Here is a 27,301-nt window from a genome sequence, read left to right on the forward strand (position 1 = left end):
GGTTTCATAATTAGAGAAAACAAGGAAATAAAGCGAAAAACTATCGAATGAAAAGTTAAATATTACATTATGCAACAAGCCTATAATGGTAGTAATTAAGACGCGAGTATGTTTCTGAAACGAGCGCAAGCGAGTTTCATAATTTTCATACGAGCGTCTTAATTACCATTGTAGGCAAGTTTCATACGACTTTTTATGCTCGACCGTATTTCTAACTTGAAATTATTCATAAGTATTCATGTTATTCTGATCTGACTGGGGAGCAGAACTGATCTTGTGCAATATCTCGTAAATTGTGAGATGTGCGCAGACGCGAAAGTATTGAATTTTTCCGAGAAACAAATGTCATTGACCTTGATATAATCTAGATAGTAAAATAAACATTAATCTTGATATAACCTTGAAATTTATTTAGACATTGAAAAACGCTAATTATTATAGTAACAGAACATAATCTTCTGCGACTGTATTGGATTTCCAGCCTCCGTGACGTTTCGCTAGTTGTCTTTCAATTGCATATCCGAGAATAATCGATACTTGCGCTTTCATATTACTACAATAGTGTTTTCTGATTGGTGGAACACCTGAACTTTAATGAATATGTGTACTTTATTGAGGTCAATTAAAGGGCTGATACCAGGTATATAATTACTACATTTTGGCATGGTCGAGCATAAAAAAATATATGTGGTAACGATACCGTTCGGTAGGATTCCCTTTTTATACTTACTGTCCTTGATTATGGAGCCTATACTTAACTACGAAATGTTATATATTTCTGCATAAATGTTACAGTGCAACAAACGAAAACATTTCTCTCTTTAGATAGAGTTAAGTTATGAAAAAGAGTTAATAAATTACTTGTAGGATCTATTTAGTTTTTTTGGCTTTTATAAGTGATGTGTGTATTAAAATGGTTATATATTTAACAGGTTCGCACGAATAAAAATTAATATACTATTCCCTGTAATAGTAATTATTTTAAAATTCTGTCGTGTGTTAAAGAATCTGTGATTATAAACGAAGTTCAATGAAATTTTAAACTTCCAGTATTGTAAATTTATTACAGGGGAAGTTGGTATATTATATCAAGACTCATCATATTGCGTATATGTCATTGTCATATATATTTTTTTAATGTTAAGAGTTCTGAAATGTTTTAAACATTAGACTTATTAATATTCCTAATATTTCTAAAAATAAATCAAAGAAACATGTTCTGAATTAAATACATAACTTATGTGCTTTTGTACTTCTCGTCCTCTCGTTTTTATTTGTATTACCACCACCAATATCATCATAACAATCATCATCATCATCATCGTATTTATTATCTTATTACTCTACATTTGACTAAGGTTTTCTGTTGCTGAACATTACATTATACTCTATTTGTAGACGTATATTTCCATTTCTAATTCTTAAAATATTTGTATTTTGTGTCCACATTTATTTAAAAACATGAAAGAAAATTGGTTTAATTGATCCTTGCTGTTATGGATTTATTTCAATAAACTGTTTATGTTTACCATTTACAGAAATTTCATTGACTTGACTAAACCAACAAAATCCTTGAGACTATTTTCACACAATATAAGGTAGTTTATAAAACTGATAATTGTCGAATTAATTTCATTCGCCATTGTTTAATGCTGGGTCCAAAGTTGTTCAAGAATATTTAATATTTTTCTCTAAAATCTACGTATCCTTGAGTTGTTTACATTTTTTATACTGCTGTGGGATATACTTAATTTATTTTCAAAGGTACTTACTGCAAATGTACTGCTATTCAGTAAAAGGATAGTAATTAAATGTAAATTAAAATGCCGTAGAACAACTTTGATCTTGATGTAATATCACAGAGCTATAATCACACAAATAAATGATATGTAGTTTACTAGCAAATAATTTCATATTCATCCTTATTAGCTATTTAAGAATTATTCCAGAATTAATTCTTTGGAGGTAGTTTTTAACATAAGAGTAACTACAGGGAATGCTAAAGTTGTATAAAATTAACACTCACATTTCTTTCAGTCAAAAATGTTAACGTATTTGTGAACTCTAACAATTTGCTATTATAATACAGGGTGGACACAAAGTCTCGATACATTTTTGGAATTTTTTAATAGTTTCAGACTAATCTACTCGTATGCTGAGCATTGAAGAACAGGTGGTTATTGTTGGTGCCCGATTGCGCGGTATAACTGACACCAGCGTTTTTGGCGTGTGTCCTAGAGTATTGTACCCAGTTTGTGGCATGTTGTTAGTGCAGCTGAGAATGATACCACTTCCTATACACGTCACATCAGCCATTTGCCAAACATAGTTGTCAGACTGACTACGGTAAAGGTAAGACACTAGCACTTAACGTTCCCATTACTTATTTCACACGCCAAAAACGGTGACGCGGACTGTAAACCATATGAAGAGGTGCAACAACAGTTTACACAAATTCCGAAAACCGTCGCCAACACGAGCAAATATCCGACTCCTTGTCAATAAATTTCAGAGAGCAGGAAATGTTGCCGATGAGTCATGTTCTATTATACCTTCTGTACCCGAGCCAGACTGTGGAACGTACGCGAGAAGCCATCGAGAGGTGACCTCAAGCATCAAATCATCGTTTAAGTAGTCAGCTAGATGAGCCATGAAGAACTGTTTTGAAAATTTGAAGTTTACACTGAAAAAGCGAACTTATCACATTCAGGTTTTGCACAAACTAGACGACGAAGATTATCCTTCTTGTAGGGCAGTGTGTTATGATTTAATTGAGGCTCTAACAATAAAAACCTCTTCGATCATATCCTGTTCAGTGACAAGGCCACATTCCACATTTGTGGTAAAGTTAAACACAATTTTCAGAGAAGCGAGCCAACATACTCTACCTTTCAATGGAAAAGGAACTCTTCAAAAGTAAATATGTGCCTTTGGTTCACAGAAACTACTGTACTGTAGTACTGTAAGTTATGTGGACATGCTGGAACCATTTCTGAATCACAGCTACTGCTATTGTTGGCACCGTTGTCTTTCAGCAAGATGGAGCACCTCCTCATTTTGCGTTAGTTGAGAGAAATACCCCAACCAACGCTTTCCCAACAGGTGAATAAGCAGACGTTCAACACGTGTATGACCATCACGTTCACCTGATTTGACGCCTTTAATTTTTTTTGCTTTGGAGGTTTATGAAGTCATTGTGTGGAAAACCAAAGTAAGATATCTACGGGACCTGAAAAATCGTATTTAAGAAGCATGTGTAGCGATTTTTGACGACATATTTATAGGGCTTCACTCGAATGTTGGACACAATGCTTTGAAATTTATGGTGGTGAAGTTGAATTGCATATGTTCATACCATAATAATAGCTCTATATACAGTTCATTTCCGAAGAACTATTATTTCATTAAAATGAATCGAGACTTTATGTACACTCTGTATAAATATTTCTAAATTCATTTTAGTATAATATTGAGTTTTAATATCGTCCATACCCTGAATTACCCACCTAACTTACTTGTCTTTTTATATAGGATGATAGTATTTTAGGGAGGTGCTAGTATGGCATTTTCTTAGTATAATTACTATAAAGAGTATCCAATTTTCAATGTGTGTGGGGATAAAGATACCTGAATCTTACACATAACTGTTTATGAAACAAATGTTGTAGTTATACACCTTTTCGCTAAAAGTTTGTTTCCAACCACTTTATGTTGTGTGAGAAATAAAATATTTTCTACAAAATGTACGCATAGAAATAGTACGCCCTTGTGTTCTGTATAATTGGACGTAAATCAAAATCTGTGAAACATATTTAAAGGCAAAATCAATTATTTTTTATTAACGTGACGAATATAAGACTTCTAGATAATTATTAACGTTTTCCACTTATGAAATATATCAATACAGCAGGAGGTACAGAAAGTTTGATCAAATTTTACGGACAGGCGGGGAAGAGGGGTAGGAGAAGAAGGTAGTAGAGGAGGTGGAGGAGAAACCAATTTTTACCAACGTCGTATTGATATTTAGAATTTTATAATTCCGCATTAAATAAATTTAAGTGATATTACTTAAAAATATTAATAAAACTAGACTATGGACAGACGTTACGTACGTCCATCGAATTTTATAACTTTAATCTATTGTATAATAAACCAAGTACAAGTTATTGTAAATGAATGAGAAAAATAATTTACAAATTTTTGACATAAGAGATTTCATTGGTGAAAACTTTAAACACATTTCGTAAACTCCGCCCAATAGAAAACAATTTGTTTCTTGGGAACAGAGAAATGGACAGGCATGTTCAAAACAAAGTGCATTTCGAATGCAGAATTTTCTATGAATGTTATTATAAGTGGAGAGAAAGCAGAATAATAATAAATTACTGTAAAAAGGAGGAAACGGATGTTTAATATTGTAATACTAAGTAATGAGAAGGAAAAAATATTCCCAATATTTTTTTTTAGAATAGTCAAATATTATGGAGGAACACAGTTTCATTATATATCACAATCGAAGGATCAATTATTATTTCATCCGTATTTAGATCGAAGAGAAATAAGTAGACTTCGTATAAAATAAAAATGATTCGATCCGAACTCAGGATTATCTCCTAACTATTATGGACCGAGAATAATAAAATTATTATATGGACATCATAACCACCATTTATCAACATTGATAAAATACGTATAATGGAATATACAGGGTGTAACTGAATGACTTTTAAAAATTTGAGGGGATATAGAGGGTGACATGGTGAAGATTTTTCACCTGGAACTCATGACTGCAAATGACAATTGGAGCATCTACAGCATACCTTGCCTAAACTTCTTGAGGACGTTCCCTTGCAACTGCGCGCTAGTATGTGTGTGCTCCATCGCACTTCGATCGCCTGGCCCGCGTATCTCACTGTATCTTCAGGCAGAGAGTAATTGGAAGGGGATGACCAGTCCCTTGGCCTGCGCGCTCCCCTGACTTCACCCCTCCTGACTTTTTTCTATGGGGTTACGTGAAGGCTATTGTGCACGTAACACCGGTAGAAACAGTAAATGAGCTTACTGAGCGCATCTTTACAGCGTTCAATACCATAAGAGGGAAGCGTGGAATCTTACAGAGGGCAAGACAAAACATGGTTCGTCGTTGCACGCTGTGTAACGAAGTTGGCGGTCGTCACTTTGAACTGTGTTGTAAATGTGAAAGTCAGTAAAGTTTTTCAAACTACTCTCATGTTTTATTTAGCCTACTGAATGCGTAGAAAGTTCGTCATCAAAGTCCTCTATCAAAGAACAGGAAAATCAACATCTCACTATCCTGTATATACTGACTTCCTTGGTGGAAAATCTTTACATCACTCTCTACATCTCCCCAATGTTTAAAACAGTAATTCAGTTACATTCTGTATAATTTAGCGTATTATAATTATATATTAATAAATCCCTCAAATTTTAAAACATGCTCCTCTAAAGACAATTTAATAATGAAGATGTACGATAGATAATGCTCGCTCACTTTGAGAGAAGACAATTTTAATTTCATGATACTGAATGAAAGGAACATGTTGTTACACATTTGCTACAAGATGTACGAGTTCTGGCCGAGTTTGATAGAATAAGGCATCTCAATTTGAATTCACTACAAACTACCATATTAGAATTCTATTTGCTATCAGTTATGCTTTCATATGAAGCCATGATTGTCTAATATTTTTCCAGTAAAGCAAAGAACCATAGAATACGCACAACTGCTATTAATCTTAAGAAGTACCTTATCTTAAAACCTTAGTTTCATACGTACCATCAAGAGTGAGGGTTAAGAGGAAAACTGAAGCAGTAAATAAATATACACTCTCTGGCTACGTGACGTACTGTACATATCTGTTTCAAACTGAAAATATATTAAATATCTTTCAAAGAAACAACAAACTCCATTCACAGGGAGTTACAAAAGCTCACACGTCATTCGAGTGGGCAGTTAGCAGCGTGAAATGGTGAAGTGCAGCAACTGACCTGCCGCTAGAGGTTACCACTGTCGGGGTACGTGAATCAAAACAAATATTCCATTCAGTATGTCTGTTGCGTTGCTTAATACAAGAGGCAATATTTAAAATAATTACACTGGATAAACATAATAAAGGAAAGTAAGTAATAGTAAAAAATCACTGCAAAATAAACATGAACTTACCAGTTATTGCATCCTCTTTCATCCGTTATTTTCCTTTAAGTTCCAGCACAACTCTATTGAATTTGTAGTTTCATAGCTTGAAGAAATTTATTTATTTTCTAATTGTAGAAAGAGCAAGGACGATTACTTTTGTAATATTTCTTTTATAAAAATAAACTACATTAAATGGTTCTGCGATGTTATAATGCATTTGAATCTTTTGCACACAACTATAAACTTCAAAATAAATATGGTCGTACTACATCAAATATAAAATTGAAAATTTGAGTGCCAAAAGTATAATAACGTTAAGGCTGCATTTTGTATTTTTCTACTTTTTAAAATAAATATAACAATAATAATACTAATGTTTTTATAAATGATTAATATTACAATAAAAAGTTTTATCATAATGAGTGAATTGTAAGCAATATCATTAATTTCATAGAGTTATTCTGTGAGATATTAAAAAAAGTTTCATACAATTTTGTTCGTTTTTGCTTCTTTTTCGAGATGAAAATAGTTTTATATGACATATTTCATAGCGTGTTTTGGGAAAATCATTGATTTTATTACCAACATGATCAGTAAATTTAAGAGAGCAGTGTATTATGATAATAGATGATTGAAAGAATTTCAGTTTTGTCCAATAAATGTGCAGAAATATTATGTAAACAAATGTAACATTGAAAAATTCCTTTGCAGAACGAAAAATTACATTTGTTCGGATCAAATTTCTGCATATTTAAAGGACAAAACTGAAATTATTTCAAATTTTAATTCACTATTATAATACACTGTTCTCTAAAATTGACTGAGCGTTTTTGGAATTCAATCAAAGGCTTTTCCAAAACAAAGCTAGGAAATGTTTCATATAAAACAATTTTTATCTCGAAAAAGAAGCAAAAACGAGCAAAATTGTGTTAAACATTTTTTATTTGAAATACCTCAAAGAATAACTCCCTGAAATTAATGACATAACTTACAGAAAGAAATACTTTGGACACTCAGTACGCAAGTAATTTGAAAGGCGCAGTTCTGCATTATTTACAGCTAAATAAATCTAATGCTCATATCGCATTCGTTACATTGTTACTTGTCTTTTTGTTTGCCAGCAGAGTTTTCCATTAGCTTTTGCCTATTAGTCACAAACGGAGCGCCATTTCTTCAAATGTTTCTATCAGTGTCCGTACATACGTTTGAGAGCTAAAATATTTATGTAAATAATGATTATGCCTTATGAAGAGGCCACTGAACTGAGTTACGTGCTTTTGAGTTTTGTGCATCGTTGACAAACCTCTTCAAAATGTTGGCAATACACGTTTCTGTCTTTTCACTCGTAATGAAATGTATGATTTTTAGTATTTTTGCGCCGCTAAATTAATGGAAGTTATTAAATATTTTCTATAATTTACTACACACAGGCACATTTTAAGATGAAATAGGAAACTAAAATAATTTTTCGCATGTGTAAGAATCCAAAATATTTATATAAACGATATTAAATAAAAATATGCGAATTTAAAATTAAAATGACTGCTTAATTTTTCATATAAGTAGGACTGCATGTCGTTTGCATGATTTACCTACACTTATTTTATAAATCTTTGTCTTATGGTGAGTAATTCTTCCTGTTAGTATCACAAATTATTGATAGACAGATATTGAATAATCTGAAACTCTTCTAAAATGTTTTAAACATGTCCCGCGAGGACGAAGGTAAACAAAAATGTAAGGACGGAACATGCCGGCTCTCTGTATTCGCCTGGGTTGTGAGAGATCGTTGTCTTATGGGCACGAGTCCCGTAACCTTGAGAGGCAGCGGTCTTCACTGTTACTTGGCTTATATTTTCTCTGTATCCCGCAGTTGACCTTGAGAATTGTGAGAAATTATTGAAATGTATTCAGTTATAAAACAAATCATATGAAGTTAAAATGAATCGTAATTAGTATGAAAGCGAATAAAAATACAATTAAAACTCGATTTTTTTTAAATTACTGCTTACAAACGAGAATTACGTACAATTCCGAATTAATTTATATATGATTAAATGTAATTTTGATAGGATCTGTGCATAATTACGTATAAACCAAAACTAGGTATAACCAAGGTTCCACTATGCATTTTTATACAGTATCCTTTTCGTCCTCAGCGTTGGAATTGATTTTCGGGGGATCAAACCCGGCCGAGAACGTTGGATTTTAAATATCTATAAAATTTTTAGCAGCGTCCTCCAGGAAAGGAAGTAAAAAAACCCGTCCCTGATAAAAGTTTCCAGGCAAAATTAATTGGCCCACGATCAATTCTGACGGGTCGCTGAATAAAACATTATAGTACATTTTAAAAATTTTTGTGAACATTTGAGGCCAATGAATTATGGTAAAAACTGATTTGTTTATTAGGGCCTATATAATATATTTTCAACATTACATTAATCTCTGTCTGTAATTTGTCTTCGATTCTATTTGTAGTTGTTTTTACTGTAGTTAGGTTATTTTACGACGCTGTATCAATATCTCAGGTTATTTAGCGTCTGAATGAAGTGAAGGTGATAATGCCAGTGAAATGAGTTCGGGATCCAACACCGATAGTTACCCAGCATTTGCTCATATTGGATTGAGGGGAAAAAAACTCAACCAGTTAAGTTTTTTTAAGTAGGTTATTTTACGACGCTTTATCAACATCTAGGTTATTTAGCGTCTGAATGAGATGAAGGTGATATTGCCGGTGAAATGAGTCCGGGATCCAATACCGAAAGTTACCCAGCATTTGCTCATATTGGGTTGAGGAAAAATCCCGGAAAAAACATCAACCAGGTAACTTGCCCCGACCGGGAATCGAACCCGGGCCATCTGGTTTCGAGGCTAGACTTGCTAACCGTTACTCCACAGGTGTGGACCTCAACCAGTTAACTTTCCCCAAACGGGATTCGAACCCGGGCCACCTGGTTTCGCGGCCAGACGTGCTAGCCATTACTGTAAATCATGCCGCTAATATCGACTGTTTCGAGCGGTACATTTTTACTGATACATTGTAGCCTATTACCACCATAAATTGGATAGTCCTCTTACCCCCATGCCATCTAATCAGCATTTCATTTTCATTTAATTTATTGAATTCCATTTCTATAAATCGTACATCCGCATAGTGGCTTTGAGATGTAGAACAAGTCAAAAGTTATACAGAGATATCATTTTATTTTTACTTCAATTTTTATTGTACCTGAGTTTTTGAATGTACCTCACTCCCACCCCTTCTACTAATGAAGTTCAATCGTCCTCCACACAGATCCAAGACCGCATATACAGTCATAGCAGCCTTATCGTCACAGTATTTTCCACACATATGTTCGCGTTTTCCAGTGACGAAAAAGCTTTCAATGTTGCATCATTTTCCATTTGCCTATGTCGCATCCCGGTTTCCCCCACCTGCTTCTATTCGCCTCTTTGTGAATGCTAGTGGCTGGGCTGTCTTAGCTCTTTTGTGGGAACATTAATTTCTGTTAGGAATTGGACGTCTACGTAATATTATACCCATACAATTGTTTAAAATAACTTAAATAAAAGGGCCTCGTTAAGTAATTAACTGTCACGTGATTTTCTCCCTTTCTACGACGCTACGACGTAACCACTTGGAAGGACAGTAGATAGCATGTCTGAGTAATTTTATCTTTTCGGGTCGGGCAGAAGTGAAGATTGAATTTACAGTACGTAAGGTATTCTTTTATAGAGTAGGTACACAATTATTTCAACATGAGTTATTGATACGAAGTACCAACCTGGTAATTGGAATTACGTACAATAGTCTATAGTGCGATAATATGCACATTAGAACTGAAGCCTGTATCGAAATGAACGGCCACTATTTTAAAAAATCTGTTTAAATATCCATATTATGATTATTTTTCTATTTAACTTCATTCTCTTTAGTGTACGCTAATGTGCTGTAGACAGTATAATATACACTGCATAATGAATACGTCCGCATGGAAAGCTCAGTTTGTGAGCAAAAACACTCATTGTTAATACTGTACTGTATTTTGATTAAAAAAACCCAATGAAAATTATTAAACTCAAAATCGCGATATTTCCTAGTTCACGTAAATGGATGAACTACTTTTCTTCCTTCCTATACCTAGTAAAGTGATTTGTATATTACGCCAGTATCATCGAACTCCAGTCTTGGAAGGAGGTAGCAAACGGCGTTTCCGGTTCTTAATCGTTGATCCAAAGGTATACCCAGGTTAATATTAGAAATGTTAGTAAAAATAAAATGACGTCCCTGTACAAAACCTACAGAACATAGCAAACAGATTAATTCAATTTACAAGCATAGCCAACTCATCAGTTGAGTAGAAGATATTAGTATGAGAAATTCTTCAATTATGTTCTGAACCTTTTCTCTTTGTCATTCAGATCTTTAAGATAATTACGCAGTGCATTGAAGACCGTAATAGACGAATAATGAACTTTTTTTTTATAACAGCTTAGACTAATAGAATGTAGGACAGATCTGATTTGTGCCTTGTACCAAAATTATGTATGTTTTGATTAGTACTAAATGAATCTTGGTTTTTAACATAAGATATTATCGGGGAAGGAATGCACTCACAAGGCAAAGTCAATTATTTATAATTTAATGGTAGTAATTAAGCGAGTTTCATAATTTTCATACGAGCGTCTTAATTACCATTATAGGTAAGTTTCATACGACCTTTTATGATCGACCATATTTCTAACTTGAAATTATTAATAAGTATTCATGTTATTGTTATGTGAGTGAGTGCAATAGCCTACATCATAAATTGTGAGATGTGCGCAGACGCGAAAGTATTGATTTTTTCCGGGAAACGAATGTCGACGACCTTGATATAATCTAGAGATTAAGATAAACATTAGTCTTGATATAACCTTGAAATTGAATTCGACTTTGAAAAACGAGATGATAAACAAAGCTCGGAACTTGGGGACTTGTGTCTTTGCACGTGACTAAGCGACCGGACTTCAATGTCAACAAACTCCCGCTTCCAGCACGGAGGTACTGTCAGGTGTGCTACAAAAGTGGTTTCTGGCTGCGACAACATATTGATAATATTATGGTAGGTTGAAACACGTAATTTCATAGCATATATATAATAAAAATAAACATGAAAAATATATCAAATTTACTGTTCTGCTGTGTACATTTTATTACAGTGTATGAATACCTACATTCGAAGATTTTTCGGCAGTAGACATAAAATACTGAATTTTTTCACTGTTACTGTTTTCTGTTCGATTTTCAGCAGTTCCTATCTGATCTCGTATCTGAGAAAGATAAGTATATCCTAAATTTTTCTCGAAAATAATTTTCAATTTGTTGTCACTAGTAGGGCAAGCCCCTCTATGTCTCGATCCATGGCTATGAACAGATTTTTCTCCAATTTGTCTTCCAATGAATTCCGTTTCCAGCCTCTAGTTTGAGTGTGGCACAACTTACAAAATATAAACTCTCCATTCGAAAAAAATTATGTATCTCCTCCGAATTCTCCACGAAATTCTGTATCTAACATTAAAAAAAAAATGTATTTTCAAACTTCTATAATACCCATTCGAATAACACGTATTTTCTAATTCCTCAAACAGACCGTTTACCTTTAATTCTCTGAATGTCATTGGCTTCGATATAACAGTTTCTTCGTCCGTCTTCCTGCCATTAGTTGCGGCCACTTTCTTAGTACATACGACTGTCCCTGAGCACTTGCAGCGTGAGCTTTGTGTACGTTGTACCTGTAACCTTACTCATGCACACGACACAAGTCCCCAAGTTCCGAGCTTTGATGATAAATTGAATTTATTTGAATATTATTTACAATTAACGCTAATTATTATAGTAACAGAACATAACTTTCTGCGACAGTGTTGGATTTCCAGCCTCCGTGAAGTTTCGATACTTGTCTTTCGATTGCATATCCGAGAATAATCGAAAACCTGAACTTTAATGAATAGGTGTACTTTAATGACATGCATTAAAGGACTGCTACCAGGTGTATAATTACTACATTTCGGCATGGTCGAGCATAAAAAAATGTTTTACATGTTGTACTTTTATGTACACCTGTTATTATTATTATTATTATTATTATTATTATTATTATTATTATACTTAGGATTTAAGGATTTTTAAAGATCAACTTAAGAGAAAATAGTTATTTTCTATATGGCCACACGGTATAATGCCGAACACCTATCTTCTCGCATATAATTCTGTTGAAATTAATAAAATAGAACCGTTTGATTTACTAAGGAGATATCGATGTGCGCAGTGCTCTGATTGACATGTTAAAGGCCATTTCAGGGAGCCCGTCACTTCGTCCTGTCAACCGAGTCTAGTCTGTCATGTTCATTGTGGTGGATATAAAAGCTTTTTGAGCTGAACCTATTGTTGGCGGCGGCTTTAAGGTGGAATGGAATTCCTTACTCTCACATTATACGTACAAAATAATTTACTGTGATGTTGGATGGAATTGATTTCGAAATTTTGATGGAAAAGAGTTTTCAACATGCTATCTTCTGTCCTCCTGTATACGTGCACAGTGGTTTGTTTGAAACCGTTTGAAAACTCTTGTTCACCTCCGGGAGACACGTAGTTGGTTCATTCTGGATTGTTCTATACGAAATATTTAATGACAAAGTAATGGTAATTTCTTAAGTGGACAAATATCGACGCATATCACTGGGGGCTAAAACAAGGAGAGGCACTATCACCTTTACTTTTTAACTTTGCTCTAGAACAGGCCTGCACAAGGTTTGCGCTCTCCGAGCCGGCTTACAGCTCATGAGCGGAATGCAGATATTATCTGCGCTCTGAATAAGGGTGGACTGGAAGAAGGGGTGATCTCGTACAAAATATACACAAAAGGAAGTACTATTACGAGTGGTTATGAAATGAATTCCCATTCAGTGTTTGCAAAACTGTCTTGGACTATTATTAATTAATAAAGAAATGTTTATTTTACAGAAGTAATAGAAATTCTATAGCTACTTAAATGTACAATATCATTGTGTTATATTTTTATTTATCAGTACATCAAAACGAGGTTTTATGCTGTTGGCAGCTGAAAGGAACAGTAGCCTACTGATCATAATGAAACATCAGTTACAGATGTTCGATGCCTGCCTTTATTAAAGTTGATTATAGAAAACAGTTGGTCACAAATATAAATGTTGAGCCAAACATAGCAATCAGTTTCACAGCCAGCCTGTGTAGTCGTGGATATTATTGCTAATGTTTAGTCTTGTAAAACTCAACCAGGCTAGTAGTATTATTCAAACGATCTTTATCCCTTAGGTCACATTGAAGATCAATAAGTTCGAGCTGTAAATCGTTAAATGTTACGTTCAGTCTTTTAGATTCCTTCATACTGTACTGTAGCAGTAGGTAAGCAAGGTGAAACAGTTACTGAGAATAGGCCTACACACTGCACTCCACTAGATAACTGAGTGGTCGTTTCCCTCTCCTCTACTTATAGCAAGTCTATGTCATTCTGACGTATCTTCTTCTCCGTTTCGGCGAGCGGTCAACACCGCTCTCCCGCTCCGAAGGGGCGCGTGCGCTCGTTGAGCGCTGTTTGTGCAGGCCTGCTCTAGAATATGCTATTAAGAGAGACCAGGATAACAGAGAGGATTTGGAATTGAACGGGTTACATCAGCTGCTTGTCTATGCGGATGACGTGAATATGTTAGGAGAAAATCCACAAACGGTTAGGGGAAACATGGGAATTCTAATTGAAGCATACAAAGGGATAGGTTTGGAAGTAAACCCCGAAAGGATAAAGTATATGATTATGTCTCGTGACCAGAATGTAGTACGAAATGAAAAAAAAAAAAAAAATTGGAAATTTATCCTTTGAAAATATCTCGGAGAAACAGTAACAAATAGAAATGACACTCGGGAGAAAATTAAACGCAGAATAAATATGGGAAATGCCTGTTATTATTCGGTCGAGAAGTTTTTGTCATCCAGTCTTCTCTCAAAAAATCTGAAAGTTACAATTTATAAAACAGTTATATTACCGGTTGTTCTTTATGGTTGTGAAACTTGGACTCTCACTTTGAGAGAAGAACAGAGGCCAAGGGTGTTCGAGAATAAGGTGCGTAGGAAAATATTTAGGGCTAAGAGGGATGAAGTTACAGGAGAATGGAGAAAGTTACACTACACAGAAATGCACGCATTGTATTCTTCACCTGATATAATTAGGCATATTAAATTCAGACATGAGATGGACAGGGCATGTAACACGTATGGGCGAATCCAGAAATACATATAGAGTGTTAGTTGGGAGGTTGGAGGGAAATATACCTTTGAGGAGGCCGAGACGTAGATGGGAGGATAATATAAAAATATATTTGAGGGAAGTGAGATTTGATGCTAGGGACTGGATTAATCTTGCTCAGGACAAGGACCATGTGAGGGCGGCAATGAACCTCCGGGTTCCTTAAAAGCCATTTGTAAGGAAGGACGTAAGCTATAGAATATACTTCAACTTAGGTCAAATGTAAACAACTACATATAGTTATAGATATTGTATTGTGTTGTATTTATTTACATTCCACGGAATTCGTATATTATTTCACAGCTAGAATATGGAAAATGTAAAAAAAAAAAAAAAAAAAAAAAATCTCTGGCCACTAGTCACTGGTTCGTACCGAGCCGTATCTAAATATATTATGTTTTATTTAACGACGCTCGCAACTGCCGGGGTTATATCAGTGTCGTCGGTGTGCCGGAATTTTGTCCTGCAGGAGTTCTTTTACATGCCATTAAACCTACTGACTTGAGCCTGTCGCATTTTTTAGCACGCTTAAATGTCATCGACCTTGTCCGGGATCGAACCCGCAAGCTCGGGCACAGGTCAGCGCTATACCAACTGCGCCACCCAGGCGGACCCGAGCTATATCAAACAAAAGATAATCGAAATGGTAGTAGTAAAATTCGCGACTATATTCTTAAATAATTTACTCCACTGGGGAAGTGCAATGTTCATGCAGTAAACAGCGGTGTTATGAATGAACCGAAAGAAAAATTCAGATGTAGTAAGATCTTAAAGTAGGTTACCACAACGAAATAAAGGGAGAAAAAAGTGTGTTTCAGGGAATATCATTGAAATGAACGAAAGTAAATTTCCGGTTAATGTTCGCCAAAGCGTTAAGTACGTAATTATGACCGCGTTGCCATTTTATTTGTGGTCTAGAGAAAATACCCCGTCTTTTACGAAGGAAACTTTTAGCGGCCATGAAATTATTCACCGCTTTCATCATATATTGTTTATCAATATTACGAATCAAAAACTATCATAAGGGCCATGACCGATACGATCAACTTGGCTGTACGCGCATGCGCGGACTTGGTTAATAAAAACCTAAACTAACCAAACCTAATCTTCGTATATGCAAGATGTGTAACCGGAACAAGAAGGGATCTTCTTGATTTGATCTGGAATGTACATACGAAAATAAATTCTAGTAAAGATCACGTTGCCATTGCATGAGAGGTCCGCGCACGCGCCACAGCAAAACTGTTCCTGCCGCGAGTCCCTCATCTAAGCCACGTAATCTACTCGCAATATTTACGCAAATACATCTTGTCGCTAATAGTGGTGCTATCTCTCAGTAATGTTCAGAACGAAGGAGGTAGAGAGTAAAAAAAAAAAAAACAAATTTCTCTTTCTAACGACGCCACAGACCAACGTCATGTCCTTATGTTGGCGGCATTGTGTATTTAGTTTAATTTGGTCGTAATCGTAACGGCACGGTCCAAAGCTATCGTAGCAAATTCTCCAGTTTAACAAAAAGATCTTAATAGTACTGTACGGTCTTATAGTCACAGTTAGTTGAAATATATACAGAAGTCTACTAGTCTGTATTCTACTAGTACAACACAAAGGTTTAGTATCAATACTTAATACAAGACAGAAATATTCATGAAGCGTTGTTGAATGCCATAAATTCATGTACAGAATAGAAGGCGTGAGAAATCAGGTACTTCTTTAATTTGGCCCTAAATAATCTTAAGTTTTGAGTTTGATTTTTTATATCCATAGGATGGCTATTAAAATTTTTACTGCCATATAACGAACTCTTTTTCGAAAGAAGGATATACTTGGAGATCGAGTATGAAAGTCATTTTTTGACGAGTATTTATGCTATGAACTGTTGAATTAGTTACGAAGTTTTCATTATTACATATGAAAGATAGATAGATAAGATATCACCGTCACATACCATGAAGGCACTTGGGGGGCATGGAAGTAGAGTCCCATGCGTTCCATGACCTCGGCACTAGAACGAGGTGGTGTGGTCGGCACTACGCTCTGACCGCCTTTTACCCCCGGGAAGGACCCGGTACTCAATTTTATAGGAGGCTGAGTGAACCTCGGAGCCGTTCTGGAAGTTTGGCAACGAGAAAAATCCTGTCACCACCTGGGATCGAACCTCGGATCTTCCAGTCCGTAGCCAGCTGCTCTACCAACTGAGCTACCCGGCCGCTTATTACATATGAGGAAGTTTATTAATAAAAAAAATATACTGACAAGCCATAGGCATTATTTATAGTTTTCTAAATGGTCCTACACAATTCCCTAGATGCCTACTGTAGAATTTCCACAGAATATTATTCCAAAACTCATTACCGAGTGAAAGTACACTACAGGCTCAATTTTAGGCAGGGAAAATGTTATAGTTATCCTTTCCTTATAAGTCAGTAGGGGTGGGGAGAGAGTGAACGAAGGTGAGGTATTCGTATACAGCTGTCTCTTGGTAGTAGTGGGTGTTTCCTATTGAGCGCAACCATGCTTAAAAGAACAAAGAAATTCGTCATCGATGAAAACTAAGTTCGCTGTGATAGGCTAAAGAAAGGCGAAAGTATGGCAAGTTTAGGTATAGAACTGTCCATACCAGAGAGTATATTACCGATGTGGAAGAGAAGTATTACTGGCAACAGTGATATTGATACTATATCCAGTTCAGTTCTTGAAAATAGAAAAACAGTAGAAAGACCAACTATAAACAATGGACAGATTACGCTCTTTCTTTGCTCTCTCAAAAAGATCAGTATATACTGTGATATATAAAGGAAGTTATTTTATGCGGTGACAAAGCAATAATTAACTTTAATTTATTTATGAGTATTTTTTAATTATCTAGAGTGCAGAGTTTTTCCATGAAAAAGATGTCACAAAAGTTTAAAAATATTTCCTTGTTTAATAATCGTCTATTTATTTATCAGATGTTTAAATTCAACCGCAATAAATTCACCCCTTTTATAATATACCTATTTGTTACATTCTTGCGATCTGATTTACGAAATTGCCTCGAATCTCTGTTGGTAAAATTACTGCGATAGGCCTATACAATGAGAACCTGAAATAGTGAACATTGTTCTTACGGAGTAACGGTTAGCACGTCTAGCCGCGAAACCAGGTGGCCCGGGTTCGATTCCCGGTCGGGAAAAGTTACCTGGTTGAGGTTTTTTCCGGGGTTTTCCCTCAACCCAATATGAGCAAATGCTGGGTAACTTACAGTGTTGGACCCCGGACTCATTTCACCGGCATTAACACCTTCATCTCATTCAGACGCTAAATAACCAAAGCTGTTGATAAAGCGTCGTAAAATAACCTACTAAAATAAAAAAAATTGTTCTTACGGGCCCTGTAAGGTGGCTGAACTCTGAGTCGATGTGCTCCATCCTAGAATCGATCTGCCTACAATTGAGGCTCCACCACAGTCTACTATATACAGTCGCGAAGCTTGAGGTGATTTTTTGCAAATGTAGTGATAAAGCGCTCCAAGCGGTTAGCAACTAGAAACAATAGACTGTCCAGGGTCGACTTTGGACTGAATCGTATTTCCATCGAGTGCTAGCTCGTTGCATATTTCACATTGATGCTTGTGAAATGTTCGTTATTGGTTGTAATGAAAATGTTAATGGCTAAAATACAATAATTGGAATAATAATATTTTACTAGAGACGTAGAAAAATTAAGTTCGTTTTAATGAAATTTATTGATCACGTTTTATTTTCAATTCTGATGGGATTATTATTGCTTAGGCTTACTTTTTTTTTTCAAAGGATATGTTTTTAATTATAGTTGTTAATTTTGTTGTTATTTATATTTGTTACTTTACTAGAGACGTAGAAAAAGTCTGTTACAATAACATATATTAATCACGTTTCATTTCCAATTCTGGTGTGATTATTATTGCTTAACCTCATCCCACTTTAACTACATAAGCCTACACTACAAGTACCGGTACACGTAAGTTAATCCATTAATTCATATTTCCATTATTATTGCTGTAAAGGGAAATGCAAATTAATATTTATTGGTTTCATAGTTAATTACCGCTAAAATCTTGAATGAGTGAAGCGATTATAGTAAATTTCAGTTCGTTTTGCACAAACAAAAATAATATTAACCTATTTCTTGCAGGTATCTTCGAGTTTATGGTGAAATTTAATATACTTCATTAAAATAATAAATTAACTTTATGCATTTAATATTTCAATAATGGAAGGAAGGTGTTAATTTTTCCAAAGGAACACAACGAAAGTGTAACATATTTTGTCGGCTGCTAGGAGAGAGATCTGCGATAGTAGCGATCCTAGTGGTGGGCAACTACCCATGTTTGCATTTTTACTACATATTGAGCTTCGCGACTGTATACGTATAGTAGACTGTGGCTCCAGTGTATTTACATTTACTATCTCCTTCATAGATCTAATACAGCCATCGTTAACTGGCCTGCATACTACTGGGTGTTCAGTTCAAAATGTGTCTTGGCTCGCTGTATGCCGTCATGTGGCTAGCTGATGAGCCTAGAGAATTCAATCTTCCTACACTTCCGCAGCTCAGGTGTATAATCTAAGAGGCAAAGAAGTTGGCTAGCAAGTACGGCGTTCATTCTTAAGAGTACGTGCCGATACGTACGGTAATGCCGGTAGTGGCAGGAATGTGAACTGTTTGGAAATACGTACTGTCGGGATATGGGGAGAGGGTTAAGACGATTACTTACGTATTTGTTGACATTAACTTCGACGGTCAACATGGACACGGAGCATTTGATTTGTGTTGTGGAATGTTACCGTACGCAACCGATGATAACAAATACCCTGCGTACGACTTGCCGGCGCAAAACACAGTTCGAAAGAGGTTATGGTAGCACACAGACCGTACAGACCGCCATCTGTTAAAGTTATACCGTACACGTTCTCAAGTTCAGATTGAAGAACGCCTTAAATAATAGGCTACTTCTCTAACATATAAACTGAAACTCGCTTCAAATCGGTGACCCAACAACAGTGACGTCATGACACACTTTGAAATGAACACCCAGTAGTTCGGAGCGCCGAGACGCTGGCTGAGGAGGTAGCAGTGTGCAGTGTGTCGAGCCAAGCCAACGCATCCCATCACAGAAGCCAACTTTCTGACCATAATTTACAATGTCTTCTTCGATTGTGTTCTACACGAGCATTGACACCTAACATAAACCAGTTAGTGAGGGAATAAGGAATTAAAAAATCCAGGAAAACCAAACCTAATGATCGGCGAAAATAATTTTTATCATTTGTTATTTACATTGTAATAAAATAATTTAGGCTTACTTCAGTTTTGTAACAGAAACGACAATATGTTTCATATGTTATACAAAATAACAAATATTTGGTTTTGTGATATATAGTGTCAGATAAAAAATGGATAATTTATTTTATTTTATTGACAACACTTAAACAAAGGAATAGGATGACAGGATTTAAATATTAGTAATCGGTTCGATTTGTTTAATATTTTGTAACAGTGAAAATGCATTATAGGCTTGTAAGTTCTCAATTACTTTAATATGAAAAAAAAACTATTTGTTTTCAAAACCGCTGCAATGCATAACGAAAAAGTAGGCTACAACTTGCTTGTTGTCTTAAACTAAAAAGTGATTTAAAAATCCAGGAAAACCGATGGTAACGAACAGCGAAAATAAATTTTATCATTTGTTATTTACATTGTAATAAAATAACTGAAGCCTTGTAACAGAAACGATAATTTGTTTCATATGTTATACATAATAACAAATAATTGGTTTTGTGATATATAGTGTCAGATAAAGAATGGATAATTAATTTTATTTTATTGACGATACTTGAACAAAGGAATAGGATGACATTATTTAAATATTACTAATGGATTCGATTTGTTTAATATTTCGTAATAGTGAAAATGCAGTAGGCCGATAGGTCTGTAAGTTCTCAATTACTTTAATATAAAAAAAAACTATTTATTTTCAAAACCGATACAATACATAACGGCAAAATACATATTGTTTGTTGTCTGAAACTGAAAAGTGGTTTACTTATTACACAGTTCCTCTTAAAATAAATTAAGTACATGCTTCTTCCGTGTTTGTTATAATTATTAGAGACTGATTAAAAGGGTTGAACAAGTGAACGGACGCCACTGCCATCACCTGATTCCTTCCCCCCACCTCCTGCTGCACAGTTGATGTCTAAAAGATAGATCTGAGCAGCGAGCAAACTGTCCCTGCACCATAGTGCACTGAGATGATGACTCCTGATCTAATAGCAAAACATGCTGAATTTTCCAATGTAACACATTATCGATTTGTAAGCCAAGAAAAGACGTAACACAGATTAAATAGACGAACTGTCATGAAAGATACTCCTGCTGGCGACGAAGACAAGTTTGGAGAAATATTACATTCTTTGGTAGTCGTTATATAATTTAGTAATCAAATGGTAATCCAATCTGTGTACTATGTTATAAAATAAAGATCTTTTGCAGAAATGCGCCTTTATCAAAGTAAAAACTTATATGAGCGATTATGTAATTCACTAGTAAGCACTAACCTAAATTTTCAGCCGAAGCGTTGAGCTCTGCGAAGCCCCTCGGGCCGCTGCCGCTGCCCCCTCCGCCGCCGCCTCCAGCCGAGCCACTGCCCGCGCCCTTCGCTAAAGAGGGGGAGTGGAGCGACGTGCTCTTGTGCCGTCGGATTGTGGGCAGGCGGGACACAAAAGATGCGTTGTGTTTGAAGCTAGAAGAAACACGACTGAATTCAACGTCAGACACACCGCTCCGCTTGGTTACAGGCGTTAGCTGTGGATTCCTACTCTACTGAATTTAAAAGAAATCTTGCCACTGTAATGCATAAGCAGTTACTCAAATTAATATTCGGTCAGGTTTGCAATGTTGTCGAGTATAAAATTCACAACATTATTATAAACAATTCCAAGAGTTATCAGATATCAATACTGTCACGGAACAGAACACAAAAGAAAACTCTAGATTACTGCATAGAAGAGGTACTGTTTGTTAAAGTAAATTTGATTTGGATGAGAAAGAAATCTAATTGCAGATAAAAATACCTTCAATTTGTTTTGATAAAATGTGAGATAATTACATGGTATGAGTGAAATGAATTTTGTCCAATATTCTTTTGAGAAGATTAACTCCATATGTAGATGAAATTATTGGGGATCATCAATGTGGTTTTAGGCGTAATAGATCAACTATTGACCAGATATTTTGTATTCGACAGATAATGGAAAAAAATGGGAGTATAAGGGTACAGTGCATCAGTTATTCATTGATTTTAAAAAGGCATATGACTCGGTTAAGAGAGACGTTTTATATGATATTATTATTGAATTTAGTATTCCCAAGAAACTAGTTCGCTTAATTAAAATGTGTCTCAGTGAAAAGTACAGCAGAGTTCGTATAGGTCAGTTTCTGTCGGATGAGTTTCCAATTCATTGTGGGCTAAAGCAAGAGATGCACTATCATGTTTACTTTTTAACTTTGCTCTAGAGTATGCCATTAGGAAAGTCCAGGATAAAAGAGAGGGTTTGGAATTGAACGGGTTACATCAGCTGCTTGTCTATGCGGACGACGTGAATATGTTAGGAGAAAATCCACAAACGACTAGGGAAAACACGGGAATTTTACTTGAAGCAAGTAAAGAGATAGGTTTCGAAGTAAATTCCGAAAAGACAAAGTATATGATTATGTCTCGTGACGAGAATATTGTACGAAATGGAAATATAAAAATTGGAAATTTATCTTTTGAAGAGGTGGAGAAGTTCAAATATCTGGGAGTAACAGTAAGAAATATAAATGATACTCGAGAGGAAATTAAACACAGAATAAATATGGGAAATGCGTGTTATTATTCGGTTGAGAAACTTTTATCATCCAGTCTGCTGTCGAAAAATCTGAAAGTTAAAATTTATAAAACAGTTATATTACCGGTTGTTCTGTATGGTTGTGAAACTTGGACTCTCACTTTGAGAGAGGAACAGAGATTAAGGGTGTTTGAGAATAAGGTGCTTAGGAAAATATTTGGGGCTAAAAGGAATGAAGTTACAGAAGAATGGAGAAAGTTACACAACACAGAATTGCACGCATTGTATTCTTCACCTGACATAATTAGGAACATTAAATCCAGACGTTTGAGATGGGCAGGGCATGTAGCACGTATAGGCGAATCCAGAAATGCATATAGAGTGTTAGTTGGGAGGCCGGAGGGAAAAAAAACCTTTAGGGAGGCCGAGACGTAGATGGGAAGATAATATTAAAATGGATTTGAGGGAGGTGGGATATGATGATAGAGAATGGATTAATCTTGCTCAGGATAGGGACCTATGGGGAGCTTATGTGAGGGCGGCAATGAACCTCCGGGTTCCTTAAAAGCCAGTAAGTAAGTAAGTATGAGTGAAATGAAGAAAATGAGAAAGGATTTTATGAAAGCGCTCGAATTGAGTGAAACGTCTTTAATCTTGGTATGTAATTAAGTTTACAAGTTTCAGGCCTTGTTCGTAGCACAGTCTGTCACATACATTAAAAATGTAGCCAAATTTATTATTATTAAAACTTTTTTTAAATAAATAAAACGTATACATCTTGATTACATAACTTTTAACACTATATCACTTCGAAATATGTATTATATGTCTTTCTTGTGTTAAATTTTACTGAGTCTGGTTAACATGTTTCGGTCTGTTATTCACCAGGCCTGCAGAACTCGCTAAGTAGGGGAACTATGACGTCAGCCTCACTCCACTTGTATTGGGGAAGATCGACCTTCTCCCCCCCCCCCCGAGAATGAATGTTGATTTAGCCGAGCGCAACTAGAACGCTGTGACCGCACAGGTAGAAAAGGTGGGTGGGGTAAAAGAGGGGAGGAAAACAGTCGCTCTAAGAGCTACAGTTCTGCAGGCCTGGTTATTGACCTCCTTCAGACCTGGTTGTTGCTGGTCTTGGCGCCTTTTGTTTTGATTCCTGTGGGGGTGTGTTTGTGTAGTGTATTGTGGAGTAAAAGAGTTTGTGTGTTCTGAAATTGAGTTGTGTGTTGAGAATTTGTCTTTGTGTGTCTGTATATTTCTTATTGTTCTAGTGTTTAGTCTGGGTACGGACTGGAAGGTCCGGGGTTCGATCCCAGGTGGTGACGGGATTTTTTCTCGTTGCCAAACTTTCAGAACGGTCCCGAGGTTCACTCAGCCTCCTATAAAATTGAGTACCTGGTCTTTCCCGGGGGTAAAAGGCGGTCAGAGCGTGGTGCTGACCACACCACCTCATTCTAGTGCCGAGGTCATGGAAAGCATGGGGCTCTACCTCCATGCCCCCCAAATGCCTTCATGGCATATTACGGGGATACTTTTACCTTTTTACCTCTTTTCTAGTGTTTAGTTTCTGGCTTTTTGGTTAGATGTGTAGAATTTTCATGTCTGTGTTGATATCTCTGTAGGTGTGGTTAGCATTTGTGATGTGTTTTGTAATTTTGTTATGGCTGTGATGTGTTCTTTGTAACGTGTTTGAAATGATCTGCCTGTCTGTCCTATGTAGAAGTTATTGCAGATGTTTGTATACGCCTGTCTGGTTGTATTTGTTTGTTTGTGTTGTATGTCTGTTGAGATGCTTTGTAGAGTATTATTTGTTCTGTTACTTACTTACTTACTTACAAATGGCTTTTAAGGAACCCGAAGGTTCATTGCCGCCCTCACATAAGCCCACCATCGGTCCCTATCCTGTGCAAGATTAATCCAGTCTCTATCATCATACCCCACCTCCCTCAAATCCATTTTAATATTATCCTCCCATCTACGTCTCGGCCTCCCTAAAGGTCTTTTTCCCTCCGGTCTCCCAACTAACACTCCATATGCATTTCTGGATTCGCCCATACGTGCTACATGCCCTGCCCATCTCAAACGTCTGGATTTTAAGTTCCTAATTCTGTCAGGTGAAGAATATAATGCGTGCAGTTCTGCGTTGTGTAACTTTCTCCATTCTCCTGTAACTTCATCCCGCTTAGCCCCAAATATTTTCCTAAGCACCTTATTCTCAAACACCCTTAACCTATGTTCCTCTCTCAAAGTGAGAGTCCAAGTTTCACAACCATAAAGAACAACCGGTAATATAACTGTTTTATAAATTCTAACTTTCAGATTTTTGGACAGCAGACTGGATGATAAGAGCTTCTCAACCGAATAATAACAGGCATTTCCCATATTTATTCTGCGTTTAATTTCCTCCCGAGTGTCATTTATATTTGTTACTGTTGCTCCAAGATATTTGAATTTTTCCACCTCTTCGAAGGATAAATCTCCAATTTTTATATTTCCATTTCGTACAATATTCTGGTCACGAGACATAATCATATAATTATTTGTTCTGTATGTGATGTAATTTAATTTGTTGAATGAGGATGCAATCTTGTGTGTGTTTTTGTTTTCCTATGTCAGTGTGATGTATTTTTCGTGTTCTTGTGCTTGTGTTGTATTCTTATGTTTCTTTGTGATTATGTTTTTTCTCTTGTATTATGTTGTCTATTATGTTGGGGTTGTATCCGTTTTCTTGTGCTATGTATTTAATTGTGTTTAGCTCTTCTTTGTAATCTTGTTGGTTCATTGGTATGTTGAGTAGTCTGTGTACCATTGTTCGGAATGCAGCTTGTTTTTGTTGTGTTACACTACACAAACACACCCCCACAGGAAACAAAACAAAAGGCCCCGAGACCAGCAACAACCAGTTCTGAAGAAGGTCAATAACAGACCGAAACATGTTAACCAGGTACAGTAATATTTAACACGAGAAAGACATATAATACATATTCCGAAATAAAACGTTCTTTACTCGTATAACATTGTGTAACTAAACGATAATCACTTTATATTTTGCACATTTACAATAAGTATTTAAATTACGTTTGAAAGGAAAATATTTATGTTTTAGTACGTATTACGCTTTGGTTCGATTCCCGCTCGGACTGATTAGTTGGTTGGATTTTTCCGAGGTCTTCCCAACCCAAAGGCGAATGTCAGGTAATCTATGGCGAATCCTCGGCCTCATCTTGCCAAATACTATCTCGCTATTACCAATTCCATCGACGCCAAATAACATAGTAGTTGATGCAGCGTCGTTAAATAATCAAGTAGAAAAGGTATGTAATAGGTTGCGTCTGAAGTGTTCATTGTATGATAGGATATTGTTCTACTTATAATGCGAATAATAATAATAATAATAATAATAATAATAATAATAATAATAATAATAGTAATAATAATAATAATAATAATAATAATAATAATTTATTTAATCTGACAGGATTAAGGCCATAAGAAGGCCTTCTCTTCCATCCTACCAGATAGCACATATAAATACAAAAAAGAAATACAAACACTGATGAAAATGATACAAATTAAGTTAAAGCCCTATATAGGGTCAACAGAGTCAAAAGTACATTATAGTGCTCCCATCGAGCTAATACAACAAAAAGAAAGAAAACAGAGATAGCAATGATGATATTGATAACTGACAATAATAATAATAATAATAATAATAATAATAATAGTAATAATAATAATAATAATAATAATAATAAATACATTACATATTAATTTTCAATTTTACAACAGCATAGTTACAATATTTACTATATGTCATGGGTTAAGGTGAAGTTGCGCAACCTGACAGGTGTTCAACAAGCAATTTCACGAACTAGAATGTGATTTTTTAATTTAAATTTGAATTTTGATATTGTCCGACAGTCTCTGACGTGGTCAGGGAGAGAATTCCAGAGGCGTGGAATAGATATGCTGAAAGATGATGAGTAGAAGGATGTTCTGTGCAGAGGAATAGAGAGAAGGTACATGTTCCGGGTTCGAGGTAGTGAAAGGTAAACAAAACGAGATGCTAGGTAAGAGGGTGTGGAGGTGTGGATGATTTTAAATAGTAATAAGAGAGAGTTGAAGAATCTTCTTTCTTTAAGTGGACTCCAAGACAACAGCTCTAGTGACGGTGTTACATGATCGAATTTTCTAATGTTACAAACGAAACGAACGTAGATATTGTGAACACGCTGTAGTCTATGGGCAAGATCAGTATTTAGATTCGTGAATAAAGAATCGCAATAATCGAAGTGGGGTATCACTAAAGTTTGGATCAGGTTCTTTTTAAGGCTGAGAGGTAAAACATTGATTAAATGTTTGAGGGAATGAATTATGGAAAAAGTTTTCTTACATATGTAGGTCACTTGACTTTGAAAATTTAAATTTGAATCTAAATATACCCCTAAATTTTTTACTGTCTTACTATATGTAATTGTAGTATTATTTATTTTTGTATTTGATACAGTGGCTAGATCTATTTTGTTTAATGCTCGTTGGTGGCCCATTATTATAGCTTCTGATTTGTCTGGGTTTAGTCTGAGTCCAAATTTTTGCGCCCATTGAGCTACAGATGCTAGATCTTCATTAATTCTGGTCACAGAGTCATTGATTGTACAAGTTCGGGAATGAATATAAAGTTGTAAGTCGTCAGCGTATAGGTGGTGTTTTGAATATTTTAAGATCTTCGTTACGTCGTTTATATAAAGCGTAAAAAGTAATGGCCCAAGAACCGATAATGCAATTTTTTAAATGTAAACAATTTAGATGACCGAATATTAATATGAGCAACTGTATTCTCTACATCTTGAAGCATTACAAGACTAAAATTTAAAATATTTCAGCATAAAGTTGTTTAAATTATTAGTTATTATGAAGATTTTGCAGTTTTGCTTGAAAGATAATATAAATAAATATTTGTAAATATAGCA

At 35.5% G+C, this 27,301-nt stretch overlaps 1 protein-coding gene across 1 annotated transcript in view; it reads right to left on the minus strand.

Moving 5' to 3' along the window:
• Nucleotides 1–27,301, minus strand: part of LOC138700278 (potassium voltage-gated channel subfamily KQT member 1-like) — a 677,493-nt gene that overhangs the window by 140,881 nt on the left and 509,311 nt on the right. The window contains exon 8 of the mRNA XM_069826783.1: nucleotides 21,060–21,259. Coding sequence (XP_069682884.1) covers nucleotides 21,060–21,259 — 200 coding nt within the window. The remainder of the gene's footprint in view (nucleotides 1–21,059; nucleotides 21,260–27,301) is intronic.

The sequence above is a fragment of the Periplaneta americana genome, chromosome 5, assembly GCF_040183065.1.
Source record: "Periplaneta americana isolate PAMFEO1 chromosome 5, P.americana_PAMFEO1_priV1, whole genome shotgun sequence".
Taxonomy (NCBI): Eukaryota; Metazoa; Arthropoda; class Insecta; order Blattodea; family Blattidae; genus Periplaneta; species Periplaneta americana.